The sequence below is a fragment of the Nyctereutes procyonoides genome, unplaced genomic scaffold (genome assembly GCF_905146905.1).
Source record: "Nyctereutes procyonoides isolate TBG_1078 unplaced genomic scaffold, NYPRO_anot_genome, whole genome shotgun sequence".
Classification (NCBI taxonomy): Eukaryota; Metazoa; Chordata; class Mammalia; order Carnivora; family Canidae; genus Nyctereutes; species Nyctereutes procyonoides.
In genome coordinates, this window is record NW_026575128.1 from 23,070,457 (window position 1) to 23,085,292 (window position 14,836).

Here is a 14,836-nt window from a genome sequence, read left to right on the forward strand (position 1 = left end):
AATATTTTGGGCTCATCTCTTCCACATTCACCAGATTAGAAAATGACCTTTGTGGTTTGTTATTTGATAAAGAAATGAACAAAATGGCATTTTGCGACAGCTTCTTCAAAACACAGCCGCTTAGCCCAAGGAAGTGAGAAAGGTTTCTAGGAGGAAATATTGGCAAGAGCATGAACATTCAGGTAAAACAGACCTGTCTCTTCAAGATTGCAGAGACCAGCTGGCCCTATGGATTGCTTTAACTAATTTGACTGCAACACAAATGACCTTCCCCAGAGAGTTATAACACTTAAAATTAAATAAGCTATCAGAATGCTCACGAGTTAAATATTCTATTCGCTAAAAAATGTTTATTTTTCACTGTCTCCTTACTAGGCTTAATTTATAGTAGGCTTCCCTCCTCCCTCCCCCACCCATGGTGAGTAAATCAGAAAAAAAAACAAAAACAAAAACAGTAGAATAACATTAATCAATGTTACTAATCTTCTTACTTGACACTCAGTTTCTTCCAAGCCTGATTTTTCCCCTCAAATTTTGTGCATCATTCCATATTATCTTGCCTATTTTAGTTGAGTAAATGTAATGGTGCATTAATTAGACTCAAGGCCCAATCCAGTAATCATGAATGGAATTAAAATCCTCAACAAAATAAAGCAAACAAATGAATTGTTGTTTTAAGAGTATTTTCCTTTTTTCAGTAATTTTAGAAGTTCGCATATTGAATTTTTGTTAAATGTATGTATCTTCGGGAAGCTCTTGTAAACTCTAAAATCAGAATACATTTGGAATTATTATTGTTTTTTACAACCTTTTTTTTTTTTTTAAAAAAAAAGATCTATTTATTTATTTGACAGAGAGAGAGAGAGACAGAGCACAAGTAGGCAGGAGTGGCAGAGGGAAAAGGAGAAGCAGGCTCCCCGCTGAGCAGAGAGCCCAATGCAAGGCTAGATCCCTGGACACTGAGATCATGACCTGAGCTGAAGGCAGACACTTGACTGACTGAGCCACCCAGGCACCCCTGTTATTTCCAATCTTTATAAAATTAAAAATCACCCCAGTCTACTTTCACATAGAGAGCTTGCTAACCTGATAATTGCTACTATTTATATGCAACTACTATGTGTTAATTCTGTGTGTAGTGATCTCACTTAACTCTTTCAATCCTTTGTGGTAGATACTTTTATCCTCATTTACAGTTGAAAAACAAAAGATACTTAGAGAATTTAAGTTCAAGGTGGTACATCTAGTAAATAGAATAGTCACGATGCTCACCTCAGTGTGTTTGATTCGGAGGTAACAAGATTGATTCGAAGGTAACAAGATGTGCCTGCACCTGTGTGTGTGTGTGTGTGTGTAACTCTGAAGCATACTAGATGAGATCAACATAACCCCTATTAAAAAAAAAAATAAGGCCCCATGGGATCCTTCTGCAAGCAGTGTTTTCTATGCAGAGAATTGATTCTAAGGGAAGAATTGCTTTTTTTAAAATTATTTCTGCTTTAGTGATATGGGACAAAGGAGTGGTGGCATTATACTATAGGTTCAAGCTTGCAAACTGACCTTCAGTAAGAATACACAATATTTGACTAGTACATGAAATTCTATGTAAAACCATTAGCATTTTAATTGCCATCAATTATTTGACAGATTCTGGTCATTAATTCTACTTCTCTCATAAACTGTTTTGCAAATGACATCAAAAATACATGAATCCAGATAAGAAATGTCTGACAAATATGTGAACTTCAGACAAATGTCCTGAAGTAGGATGAAGCCCAAGATATTTAATGCTCATGTTCTTGTAGTAGCAAAAAATAATCCAGTGTGTTTGTGTACTAAATAAATAATGAATCTTTACTTCCAGATATTCTTCATTTTTCTTTAGACGCAAGGAGATTTTTGTCATCCAGTAAGTTACTGTGGTGATGCAGAGCTCTGTTGTGATTTCATCTTGTCAGGTGGTGTGCTCTATATTTTTAAATATACTATATTGAGCGTTTTGTTGTTTAACGTGCCTTTTTTTCCCCAAAGCCAAAAAAAAAAGCCCCATGCTTTCTACTTAAAATATGACCTCTATAATTTGCATGCTGTTGATATGGTAAAGTTAACCTTACCAAAATGCACATTGACTCATAATGTGCATGTCCTGAGAATTTGCTGTGTTCTCATGTTGTGTTAGCTTTGATAGTAAAATAAGTTTTCACCTAGATTTCGTCACGTGCATCTTGTCTCATTATACCCTGATACAAAGCTGAGTTCTCCATCTGACAGATGGAGTCCCAGTCCACACCTCACACATGCTCACTTCAACTACTGCAGGTGGTAACCTGTAAGGACCAAGATGAGGGAATTTCCTGTTCTGTGTCTCTGGGGCATACACAGTTCATAGTCTCTGCACTTGGCCCTAATCAATGGCTAGCTAACTGTGCATGTTTGCAGGCGCTCCGCTGATGCTCGGAAATGCCATTTATATGCTGGCACAAAAAATTGCTTTATATGTTCGGAAGGTAGTATAATAAAATGTCAGCATTACCAGGGACCGCAGCAACTGATTGAATGCCCCAGAGATAATCAGTTTCTTCAGGCAAAGAATATGAATGGAGGCAAAGAACAAAATGTATTTGATTTCAGAAATCCCAAATCTTTGATAGAGGAGTCAGTCTCCATGAGCCACAAGGCTGGATGGGGCCAAGGCTCCTGACATTCTCATTGATCACAAATAGTACTCAGCATGATTAAAACAGTGGAGGCCAGGACTACTCCTACTCTCATCATATTTAGCATTTTGGAATCATAAGTAACCTTGTTTTATACTTCATATGAACTAATTGCCAAAGTTTCCATTGACAGAATTAGAAAGGTTTTATAAAAATACATTTTCCTCAAAGGACCTGCTTGATCAGATTCAGTTGTCAATGTAAGACTCTGTTGAGCTAAAGCTTTAAGTGATCCCATCACACATAAAACATCCATTTCCAACCAGCACTCAAAGCTGACCTCTCAGCATTCCAGACTCACAAAGGGTCTGGTTGAGAAGCTCTGCCAAGTATCTTTCTTCGTCATCATTAAACAGAATTCTTTTACTTTTTTTTTTTTTTTTTGCTTTACGCCATTAATGCCTCAGAAAAAAATACTTCCATTTTTACTTCATATTTCTCCTTGAGCACCAAATTTTCTCTCTCAGAATTAGTCAGTTGTGTCCTACTTAGAGCTCTTACTTTGATAGAGCCCAACCTAATGATTCAGATTCATCAGAACCTTTGTAGAACACCTGTGCATAAATCCAATTTCTTAAAGTAGATGTATTCTCCTTCCAAATTTAATTTTCTGAGGATGCCTTCTAACCCCTAACTGAAGAACTTTAGTGTAAACCTGCCTCGCTAGCTAATAGTTCAGAGTCAAAGCACTACTTTATAGACGATGTCATGTCACCTGTGTCCTCTTCTTTACATTCTCACTGAGAGCCTGTGCCTATCTCTTCACACAGCCATCAGCAGTTTCTTCTTCATTTTCTCTTTCTACTTCTTCTGCCCTATTGCCCAAGATAGCTTAAGTTTGTGTCCCCAGTTGTAATTTAGAATATGTGGTTGACAAAATAAAACATCTGTCAAGAATTTGTTTTCAGTTGTGCTGATTTGGAGAGGCTTAGTAATGATGAAAATTCAACTCTTGCCACCTTGGGAGTCTTCTCTCAACAATTTGACATCAGCAAGAATGTTGCTTTTCCTTATCTGTCTAGAAGTATCAGTTGGGCACCTACCATGTGCCAACCACTGTTCTGAGCACTGGAAATAGCGTGATGAAAACAGAAAGGCCATTGCCTCCAAAGAGCTGCCCTTCAAATGGCTAAGCTCCTTTTAAATCTATTTGTCTTTACAGATGTGAGGAAATATACTGGGAAAATACTTAGCACTTACTAATTGTTTTTCTAATAAGAAAAATATTACAAAAAAAAGAAAAAAATATTACATTACTTACTTCTTGAGGTAGTATGTTTACCTTATAAAATGAAGTTTCAGTGTCAGCTGTACAGTACAGGTATTATGATAATATTGTCAGTTTAAGGTATAGAGCATCATGGTTTGGTTTACATATATTGTGAAATGATTACCACAGCAGGTTCAGCTAACAAACATTTTTTTTCATATAAATACAATAAAAAGGAAAGAAAACAGATAAGGAAAATGGAAAAAAAATGTTCTCCCTGATGAGAACTCTTAGGATCTATTCTCTGAACAATTTCAAATACACCGGATAGCAGTATTAGCCATAGTCATTGTGTTGTGCATTATATCACTAGGATTTATTTCCTTACTACTGGAGGTTTGTACCTTTTAACCACCTTCCTCCAATACCCCCTCCCTCTGCCCTCACCTCTGGTAACCACAAATCTGATTTCTTTCTCAATGAACTTGCTGTTTGTGTTTTAGATTCCACATGTAAGTGAGATCATACAATATTTGTCCTTTTCCGTTTGACTTATTTCACTTAGCATAATGCCTTAGGCCCATCCATGCTGTTGCAAATGGTACAATTTCCTCTTTTTATGCCCAAATAATATTCCTCTGTATATATATTAGCCATGACTTCTTTATCCATTCACCCACTGATGGGCACTTTGGTTGCTTCCATGTCTTGGCTGTTGTAAATAATGTTGCCATGAACATGGGGAGCAGATGTCTTTTTGAGTCAGTATTTTTCTTTCCTGTGGATATATTCCTAGAAGTAGACTTGCTGATCATACTTTGGCTCTGCTTTTAACTTTCTAAGGATTGTTTAACTTTTTTAATTTACATTAGGGAACAGGAAAATTATTGGTGATTTGATAAAAGAATGAAGAAAGACCAAAAAGAATGCTACTTTAAAGCCTAGCACAAATAAAATCAATAGAAAAGCACAAAACTAAAGACATCTTTGAAAGCATTACAGTAAATGCTGCAGATAAGTAATAGGATATCATTTTAGAAGTAGATGTAAATGTTGGAGCAATTAATGGCTTAATTGAAATACAGAAATTAAAACTTCACACTCCATATTTAATAAAACTTAGAAAGATTAATATGTTTTACCAGAACGATAGATTCTGGTACTCATATTCAAATTTTTATTTTATTTGTTAACGTGACAAATACATATTTTAAATCAATGCAATAGAATTTGAGACTCTTTTTTTTTAACCTAACTTAGGTAGAAAACACAAAGTTTCTCCGTTTGTCCTATGCCACTGGTAATGCTGATTTAAGCTGCTCATCTAGAGGCTATCATCCATGGCTCTCTATTTGGACTATATTTTAATTCCCTATAGATTTCAACTAATTGACCTTGGGAGAAAGCTGAATCTCTGTGACAATATGGTCTTCAATCACCACTGCCAACATAAATAAATGATTCCGCTCTGGATCTATCAAGAGTAATCTGAGTGGAATTTAAGTTTTTGATAGACTTTTAAAAAATGAGCCCAGACACGAAATAATACCCTTTTCAACAAAAGGGAATAGGATTTAAGACAGCTAAGATTCATGTAATAAAAAGTGTTTAGGCCTTTCTGTTGGAAAGTGGTCAGTTATCTTACTGAAATCTGGACAGTTCCCAAATTGATTTATATAATGATGAACTGAATTTGATTTGATAGCATCATTCACCATTGTAAGTGAATAAAATACCAGTATAAAATGCTCTTCACGTAACAATTTAAGTTTTTAAAAATGTTAATAAAAAGTTTTCTATTTGAGTTCCTTTGAGTGTCTTTACAGATCACTTCATTTGAACATAGCACCCCTGAAATAACGTTGTTGACTTTCATGCACGTTAATTTCTGGGAGGGTATTTTTTTTTATGCTTATCTAACCAACAGTTTTTCCTAAAATAATTTAATTTCCTCATCAGCAAAAGCCAGTGCTTTTTTTTTTGTATTATACTCCACTTTCTTTTCTAATTCCCTCTATAAGCCATCCAAATTAATTTTTTTCTATTTAAAAATAAAACTTTAAAAGCCTATAATAACATTTAGAATGCAGCCAATTATTTTTTAGAGGTTTATTTCTTTATTTTAGAGATGGGAGAGGGGTAGAGGGAAAAAAAGAGAGAGACAATCTTAGGCAAACTCCCTAAGGCTCTAAGCCTGAGCACAGAGCCTGACGTGGACCTGAATCTCAGGACCCTAAAAGATCACGATGTGAGCCGAAATCAAGAGTTGGGTGCTTAACCAACTGAGCCACCCAGGCACCCCAAAATACAGCCAATTTTTAAAGTTAAAAGTTAAAAATACACCCATACAATATGAGGCTATGTATCAAAGCAGTGATATGGATACTATAGACAACAAAAAAAACTTCTATTTTTAATAGTTGTTTCTCACATTATGTAAATACAAATGCAATGAATAGGTTACCTAAAGTGATTGGGTTTAGATAAAGAGAGTGATACAAAAGAAATAAAGCGCAACAGCTCTTATTCTTTTTTTGAAGTCTTTTTATTACTGGATAGGAAAGATGATTTTATCGTTCAAATGTCTAGTTTCCTAAGAAGTATCTAGCATGAACTTCTAATGTTAGGGGATCTAATATGGCTTTGTTTAGACTTATGTAGTGTTTATTGATGCAGCTATTGATCATACTTATCTAAAGCTCCTGAGAAGTCTCAATTGCTTACTATTTTAGTGGAAAATTCATTCATTTCAGATACTTGAATAATAAGCACAGCACATATATTTAGCTTGCTGTGTATGTTGGTCGGAATACATCCACAATTGTATATTTAATAATGACTAATTCATTGTCAACTATGAATAAAGTTATGAGGGTCATGTAGTGAGTCAGTGCTAATCCTGCCCCTGCCTTCAAGTACCCATGAACCTCAACGCAAGTGTCCTTAATCCATGTGCTTATATGGCCATAATACAAGGTGGAAAGTGATTTGTCCATAGAAATTTCATTTCATAGAAGGAAGAAATTATCTTCTCTATAATAGAACAGGTAAGGTCAATGGAAGAGTTAATATTCGAATCAGCTATTGAGGAATCAGTAGGATGGTTGTGAGGAAATACCTAGAGCGGTACAAACGGGATATCTAGAATAAAAACAGGATATGTGAAAGGTAGTTGTAAGGAATTATGTTAAACATGCTGGTGTGATGAGAAATGCTTTCACATAATAATATGAAAACTGAATCATTACGATCTTTATGTTATTAGTGATTTATTTAGAGTCTTGAACTGAGAACTAGAAAGCCAGATTTGGATTTGAAATCTGGGTATTTATGACCACTTTTTTTTTTGAGACCCTGATTGAGAAGAATAAAATAGGAAATTGGGGCACCTGGGTGGCTCAGTAGTTGAGCATCTGCCTTTCACTCAGGTCATGATCCCTGGGTCCCGGGATCAAGTCTCACAGCAGGCTCTCCTCAGGGAGCCTGCTTCTCCCTCTGCCTATGTCTCTGCCTCTCTCTGTGTGTCTCCCATGAATAAATAAATAAAATCTTTTTTATAAAAAAAGGAAATCTTGCTGCTTAATTTAGCACATTTTAGTCTACCCACTTTTGAGTAAATTAAATAGAATATTCTTTTAGCAACAAGCAAAAACCTTCCTTTATATCAGTGTAAATAGTGGGACAGATGGTTAAGAGGAGCTTGAGTTTTGCAAAATAAAGTAGAAATAGCAATTACAATACTAATGATATTAACTAATATTTATGTATCGCTTCCAAAGCCAAGGGCATTTCTAAGCATTATACATATATGAACTTAGCTTTACATAAACTTACCCTATTTTCCAAATTAAGAACCGAGGCACAGAAAGATTGAGTAACTTGGTCAAAGTAATGTAGCTAGTAAATGTTGGAACAGATATTTGAAGCCATAATATTTTTAGTAAGGAAAGAATTCACAAATACCCACCTGGATCCAATAGCTAGCCAGTTACAGTTACTAATATTTGTATAGTTTACAGATACTAATTTCTTTAGAGAGATCTTTCAAATGCAAGATAATAGTTTTAAAAAAGCAACTTTCTGTAATGTTTTTCACTGTAAAACTGACAAAAGGAAGTATTTTTATTAGTTATAGTTTCTAAATGAGACTAGACATCATGAATGAGAAGAGGAAGGATGTGAATAATAAATAACAAGGATGCTTTAGCTATTTCTTGTGCATTTATATTTTAATATGACTATTTATATTTAGTATCTTTTGAGGATTTGATGAACATACTCTGATTCTGCAAATGCCTTGATGGCTTCCCAGAAGCTAGCCCTACTTTAGATTCTACATAGCCTAGTAAAAATATCCTGCCAATACCACCTCAAATAATCCTGGATTCTCTGAGAAAAGAGAGACTCTCCCCACTATATGATGACAGTCTGACTGTCCTTAAATACGTGGACCATGACCCTATCATTAAATCAGACATAGTGTGGTTGAATTTCACTAATCACAAATTGAATAATCCCTGTTGTTATGAAAGTGGTATCTTTGCACCTCAAGAATTTCCATTTCTGTGTGGTAGCAGGGAAGTTGATCTTGCTAATTCAAATATTTCCTTCATATTTCTGTTTTAAGCTCAGTTAACTAGGATTTGCCCAACCTAACTCCCTTGCCTTTCCTGTTTCTGAGGAACATCATATCATAAGAGCACTGGGCATCACGCATCTAAGGGCACTTGGGTAGTATGGGTCTAGTCCACTATTATATTTTTTTCTTGCTGGTCTTTGCCAAAGCAAAATCATTTCCAACAGGGATTGACTGTCCCTACTTTCTGTTGCTATGTCAGAAGTATTTCCAGGGCCTCTAATTCAGACACTATCTTCCTATTGCAAACCCCAAAGCAAGGATTTTTCTGATTCAGTAACCCATTAAATCATCCCCATATCCATTTAGTTAAAAATTTCTCTGTTGCCTTCTCAGAATCACTCTAGGTGAAATGTGGGAAGCTTACAAGTTCATCTACAAAGACTTTGCTCAAACACTGCTATTTTACCACTGTGATGCCACGTTTGATAATGGGATGCTGTATGAGGTTATGCCCAGAGAAGCTGGGAGATACCTCCTTCTCCTTGGATACAGCCTATCCCATTAACCAAGAATTCTATCATTCTTCTTGGTAGTACTTGCTCCTGCACCCCCATATTTTTCGTTAACCTTTATATTGTAATAGAATGAACTTTTTGACTCATGCTTTCTTCATTGAACACATACCTTATTGACCATTTTCATAGCATTCATTGTGACACATTTTTCAATCTAATTGTTTTCTTTCATTTGTTCTGTGTCAGAAATCACATCCTCTTGTAAACATTATTCACTTAAGGAATGCAGTAAAATCATCCCCGATAATATTTAAAATTTTGAAGAAGTTATGTTTTATTCATTTTATTTCATTATACCTTGTGCCTTTTGTGGTTTTGCAGTGCTAATTGATTGTGCATGACAAATGTGCTATTAAAGATGTTCCCTTCCCTGAATTTGTGCATTACATAGTCTATTTAGCTGTTAAAAATTATTTCATTGTTTTCCAGAGTATGAATAACTTGACCAATGAACTGTCACAGGAGATATGTCTAAAGTAACTGAAAGAACTGTGATTTTTTATGGTTATATACTCATCAAAACTCACTCATGAAATACAACGTAGGCAATATGATGTCATTTTTCAAAGATCCACTCTCCCTGGTTAAGCATTCTCTATTGACAAAATATTTTTAAAAATTCACTTTAACTCTCTTAGACTCTAAATACTATGCAATATATACTTAAAAGTGACCTGTTTTTAACATACCACCCCAAATGCCTAACAGTATTAAAAGAGTGTCTTAGCTTGAAAAGGAAACTAAGTTATTATTTGGTCATATTTAAGTCCAAATAATATAACTTAGGAAAATAAAATAGAACTTAAAATAATGATTGCCTATCAGGTAAAGACATAGCACATCATACTTTACTGATTTATTATATTTATCTGACTTTAATCTAGAACTCTTTGAGAAAGAGCCATGCCCTCAACTTATCATGCATTTAACACAATCTCTGTTGCAGGTTACTTAGTTATAGAAAATCCATCAAGTAAGTTTGTTAAATATCTTTTCTTCTTTTTGAATATCAATGCTAGGTTCACAGATTCAATGAATCTTAATGTGTGGTTCCTTTTTTGTATGTTTGCTAGAAAAACCTCCAAGCTGGATATAAATCATAAAAGCATGACTAATTGCATGGTAACTGGAGAAATGCTTTCTCTCTCTCTGGGGTGAAGCTTGCATGTCTGTATTTTAGCTTGGGAAGTAATACGGGGATATTTAAACTCCTTAGGGTTTAAAAACCATGTCATTATGAGAATGAGGTCACTGCAATATTTTATATCTTCTAAAACCTTGTAATGTATAAAATGTTTTCTGTATGACAAAGAGGTATTATGTGCTTTAGGATCCAATGATAACTTTATGCCCTTATATTTACTTGAAAAACTTTTTTCCTTACAATGTTAAATCATTCATATAAAGTCACTGAAAAATTGAAAGAATTTTGTGCCACGGATACAAAGAAAGCACACTTACAGGGGAAAGCTAATTTTGTAAATATGACAGAGTGACTTGAAAAGGTTGTGTGGCTATGGGTTTTGAAGTGTCTGTTGTTCTTTGATTTGTTAACTGTACAGCCAGTGCCAATCTAACACGATTCCATTTTATACCTATACCTCTCTTTGCTTGGAGGCCGGTAAGCAAGAAATCCTTCCTGCAACATGTTGAAGAGCTTTGCACAAACAACAACCTAAAGTTTCAAGAAGAATTTTCGGTATGTTACTAGCAGTTGTCACAACATTGCCAGACCTCCAGTCGTTTCATGTGTCACATTTCATGTCCATTTTAAGCATGCAAGGCCTTGGAGGACTCTGGCCTTGATAATCAATACCCAATTACCAGGTTGATTGTTTGGATAGTAATGTTACACTGGGTGGCCTCTGGTGCAACCTGAACAGAATTATTCACCTACTGTGTGAAGAAAAGGTGCTCTTCTTCAGACCTCCCCAGCCTGAGGCAGCCTGGCCTCTTTTCTTCTCTGCTGTCTCATCCAGATGTAGACGGGTGTCTGGAAGGTTGTAGTCATTGGTTTTTGCTGGCATGCGAGATTTAGGCTTTATCATAAATGTGGTTTTTATATTTAAATAATTATTTTAGATTAAGACTAAATGATTCCATTTTTTATTTGTCTGCATAGTTTATGTTAGTGACATACATGAACCTGAGAACAGAACGTGGTGTTTCCAAAAAATAACTGTGTTTTATGAGGCCTATTGTTAAGTTACTATGAAATAAACATTATCACATTATGGAGAATATGTGACATTAAGAACATTCCACTTTAACATTATTTAAAAGTAAGATTAATTATATTGCCATAAGCATTTTGTATAACTATGCATCAGGTATATATCAGATCTACAAATCAGCTTTTTAAAAACTACATCTACATCAGCTTTTTAAAAACTACATCTTTCCAAACTTATATGATTATTTTGTGTTATATAAGTAAATGGATTTCTAAATGTCACCAAAAATTTTATTTCTTTTTTTCATGAAATTTTTAGTGTGTGAACCTATGAAACAAAGAATTAAGCAATTGGCTTGAATAATTCAGGATTATAATATTTCAGCCTCTCAGGGAATAATAACAAAATGTGAGAAGATTAATGGTATTTCCTACAGCTCTTTGGTTATGCTTCTTAAGTAATATCGGCCTGGATTTAACAAAATCGATGGTACCATAAAACTTTTCTTAGCATTTACACAGCGAGAACTCGCAATTTTTCAGGAGCAAAAGTGTAATTTCACTAGAATAGGAGCGAACATAATTACATTATGCATGACTGAGTAGATGAAAAGTTTTATTAGCAATAACGTTTTCATGTATATTACACTGAGAAAGTTTCTAGTACAACTTTTTTGGAGATCATGGTTTTAACAACTTGTTTTTTTTTAATATAAATACATAACCCTATGTATGTAAGGAACTTTTTAAAATACATATCTATGTATATAAGGAACTTTTTAAAAATTATTTTTTATCCTGATGCTGTATTAAGTTTTTTAAAGTGAATTATATTTTAATAAATAAATGCATATTTGATAAACTTTAGAACTCAGACCATACCCACTTATGCCTTAAATATGTGTAAGGTCCTACTGTATGGTAGGCATTGTGTTTGAAGTATTGATATATATCAATTGAACACTTAATAGCTAAGTGACTTTGGACAAATCACATAAACCGTCTGTTCCTCAATATCCTTATTTGTAAAATAATAGTATTTATCTCACTCGGTTGTGAATACTAAAATGATTGAATGTGTGTAACACTAAGAAGGGTGGCTGACACAAGTATTAGCTATTATGATGGTGACTTCTACCTTAAATAAGCTCATACTATGAGAAGAACTGCAGACGTGCACAAAAAAAAATACATAAAACGCTGTATCATGACAGAGATACACAGAAAGAAGTGAGGATTGACTTTATTTCGATAGCAGTCAGAAAAGACTCAACAAAGAGATGGCCTTTGAGATGAACTTTTGGACAAGCAGAAGACCAATGGGTAGATAAAGGGGGAGGAATATGCCAGAAAGAGAGAAGGAAGACAAAAGCCTAAGGATGCAAAACAGCTTAACTCATCTATGATCCCACTGAAGAGAACAAGCAGTAGGAGAAAGAGCTGGATGGGATGGTGGAGGCCCTGTGTTCCCTGATAAGACAAAGGCTGCCAAGTGTAACATTACTATCCAAACAGTCAACCTGGTAATTGGGTATTGATTATCAAGGTCACAGTCATTTAAATCTATAAATGGAAACTTCTATGTGAAATAATTACAGAAAAAAAGTACCACCTCTCAGGAGATTTCCATTTCACCTTTGTTTCCCCTTCTATTCCTTTGTCTCTTATGAATATGCTGACATATATTCCCAACACCTTGACACAGGAAAACTGTTTTAGGATTCTCTACTTGGTTAAACAAATTCTTAGCCTTTTGTGCTAATACACCAGATTTCAGATGCTTACACTCTTTCTCTCTGCTAACACATAGCCACATGCAAAAGACTGTCTGGGTTTTCTTTTTGAGGGAAAATAAGGGATAAAGGGACACAGATACAGATAAAAAAATTTATAATAGTGGCAAAAATTGTAAAAGCACAAAATTTTCATACTTTTTAAGGGATTTGGCAAGTTGAGACTTATTTCTAAAGTGAAAATCTATAAACTTTGTAAATATAAATCACCAGCTCCAAAAAATAATGAACACATTTTCTTGCACCAGCTTTCTTAATGATGAATGGATAATATCATGATTTTTTACCAAAATCTCAAAAATGGATCTCCTTGACTCTTCATCTGTGTCTGATAATTCTTAATCGCACCTTTGCATTCCAGTATCGATTTAACAATGCCTACTGAGAACAGGAATTGACCTTTGGCATCTTCTTAAACTGACCAATGTTGTACCAATTAGCAGGCATGAAATCACACTGCCTGAGGAGAAAAAACAAAAAATAAATCACCGAACTCCCTTTCCCTACTAAGTAGACATTAAAATATTAAATAATACTCAGCATGTTCCTGATGCAACCATTAGTAAAGTATGGAAAAGGGTTACTACTAACATGCTTGCCACATCTTAAGAGCTTCCAAAAGTACAAAGAAATTATCCCAGAGAAAGTGAGAGCCCAACTGACCCAATTTTTTTCAGGATATTTTCAGTAGACGTTTATGTAAATTAATTGCTATTAATTTGATTTGTTTCTGCAGTTATGAGAGGGGTTTTCAATTTAAAAGCAAAAGAGTTTAGGATAAAGAATAGTTTTTTTCCTAAGTAGAATTTCTCATTTACCTCTGAAATAAATCTAAACTTTGCAATGACTTCATTCCACAGGAACTACCAAAATTCCTTCAGGATCTTTCTTCAACTGATGCCGATCTGCCTTGGAACAGAGCAAAAAACCGCTTTCCAAACATAAAACCATGTATGTGCCTTTATTGCCTCTGCTCTCTACCTGCAAAATGTTTTAAAATGAGCACCAACTGTATCTTGGCCTTTGTATTTCTTAAGCCTATTATATTACTATTAATTGAATTACAGAAGGCATTTTATTAGCAGTAATTTTCAAATTGTATCTCTTTTTGCTCTGTTAGTATTTATTAAAGTTGATGTACATGACTTTTAGCTTGTTGGTACAAGGTTTACTTGTGCAGGTGCAAGAAACTGTAGACCTAATAGTTTCTTAGCTTTGTAATTTAACCCATGTAACAAACCTCTCTAACATCTTCCTACAGATCTAGTTCTCAGATGAAAAGAGAAACATGTAACTTTGTGTATTCATTTCCCTTAAAAGCAGACCAGTGTTTTCTTATGGAACATAAAAAAAATGCATTGCCAAATATTCATTGAAGATCAAAGTAAATGTGTGCTTATGAGGATTGGTTTTACAAAGGAAGTAGGGTTGTGCCTCCCCATAGTAAACAAAACTTCATTTTTCAATCAATAAGAAAAGAAACCATATTATCACTTTAAGAATTAGCAGTGATGTAAAAGGAAAAATAGAACATTGCTCTGTTGATAATAACTGTATGTTTGATATTACATTTTTTGGACAGATGGACCTACTATCTATATTCTAATTCAATACACTTCATACTATGAAATAAAAAAGTGCTATTTGTGATATTCTGAAATATTGTTAATATTGTCTCAAAATCTAGAATTTTAAAATATTCCTAATTTTAAAATATTTTTCAAAACCATACTAGGAAAATTCCTTATTTAAGAATTGAACTGTTCTATCTAGAAAGACATGGACTTGA

The 14,836-nt window shown here is 34.3% G+C and overlaps 1 protein-coding gene and 1 long non-coding RNA gene across 8 annotated transcripts in view; one reads left to right on the forward strand and one right to left on the reverse strand.

The window, feature by feature from the left end:
- Nucleotides 1-14,836, forward strand: part of PTPRQ (protein tyrosine phosphatase receptor type Q) — a 208,709-nt gene that overhangs the window by 157,658 nt on the left and 36,215 nt on the right. For 4 of the 7 annotated variants that reach the window (XM_055342067.1, XM_055342066.1, XM_055342070.1 and 1 more), the window contains 3 exons: nucleotides 1,865-1,909; nucleotides 10,699-10,780; nucleotides 13,908-13,998. In XM_055342067.1, coding sequence (XP_055198042.1) covers nucleotides 1,865-1,909; nucleotides 10,699-10,780; nucleotides 13,908-13,998 — 218 coding nt within the window. Of the gene's footprint in view, nucleotides 1-1,864; nucleotides 1,910-10,027; nucleotides 10,055-10,698; nucleotides 10,781-13,907; nucleotides 13,999-14,836 lie in introns of all 7 variants that reach the window. The other 3 variants (XM_055342068.1, XR_008666689.1, XM_055342069.1) reach the window with 3 other exon arrangements.
- The window catches only part of LOC129520857 (uncharacterized), a 72,473-nt gene that overhangs the window by 13,092 nt on the left and 44,545 nt on the right, over nucleotides 1-14,836 (reverse strand). The window lies entirely within an intron of this gene.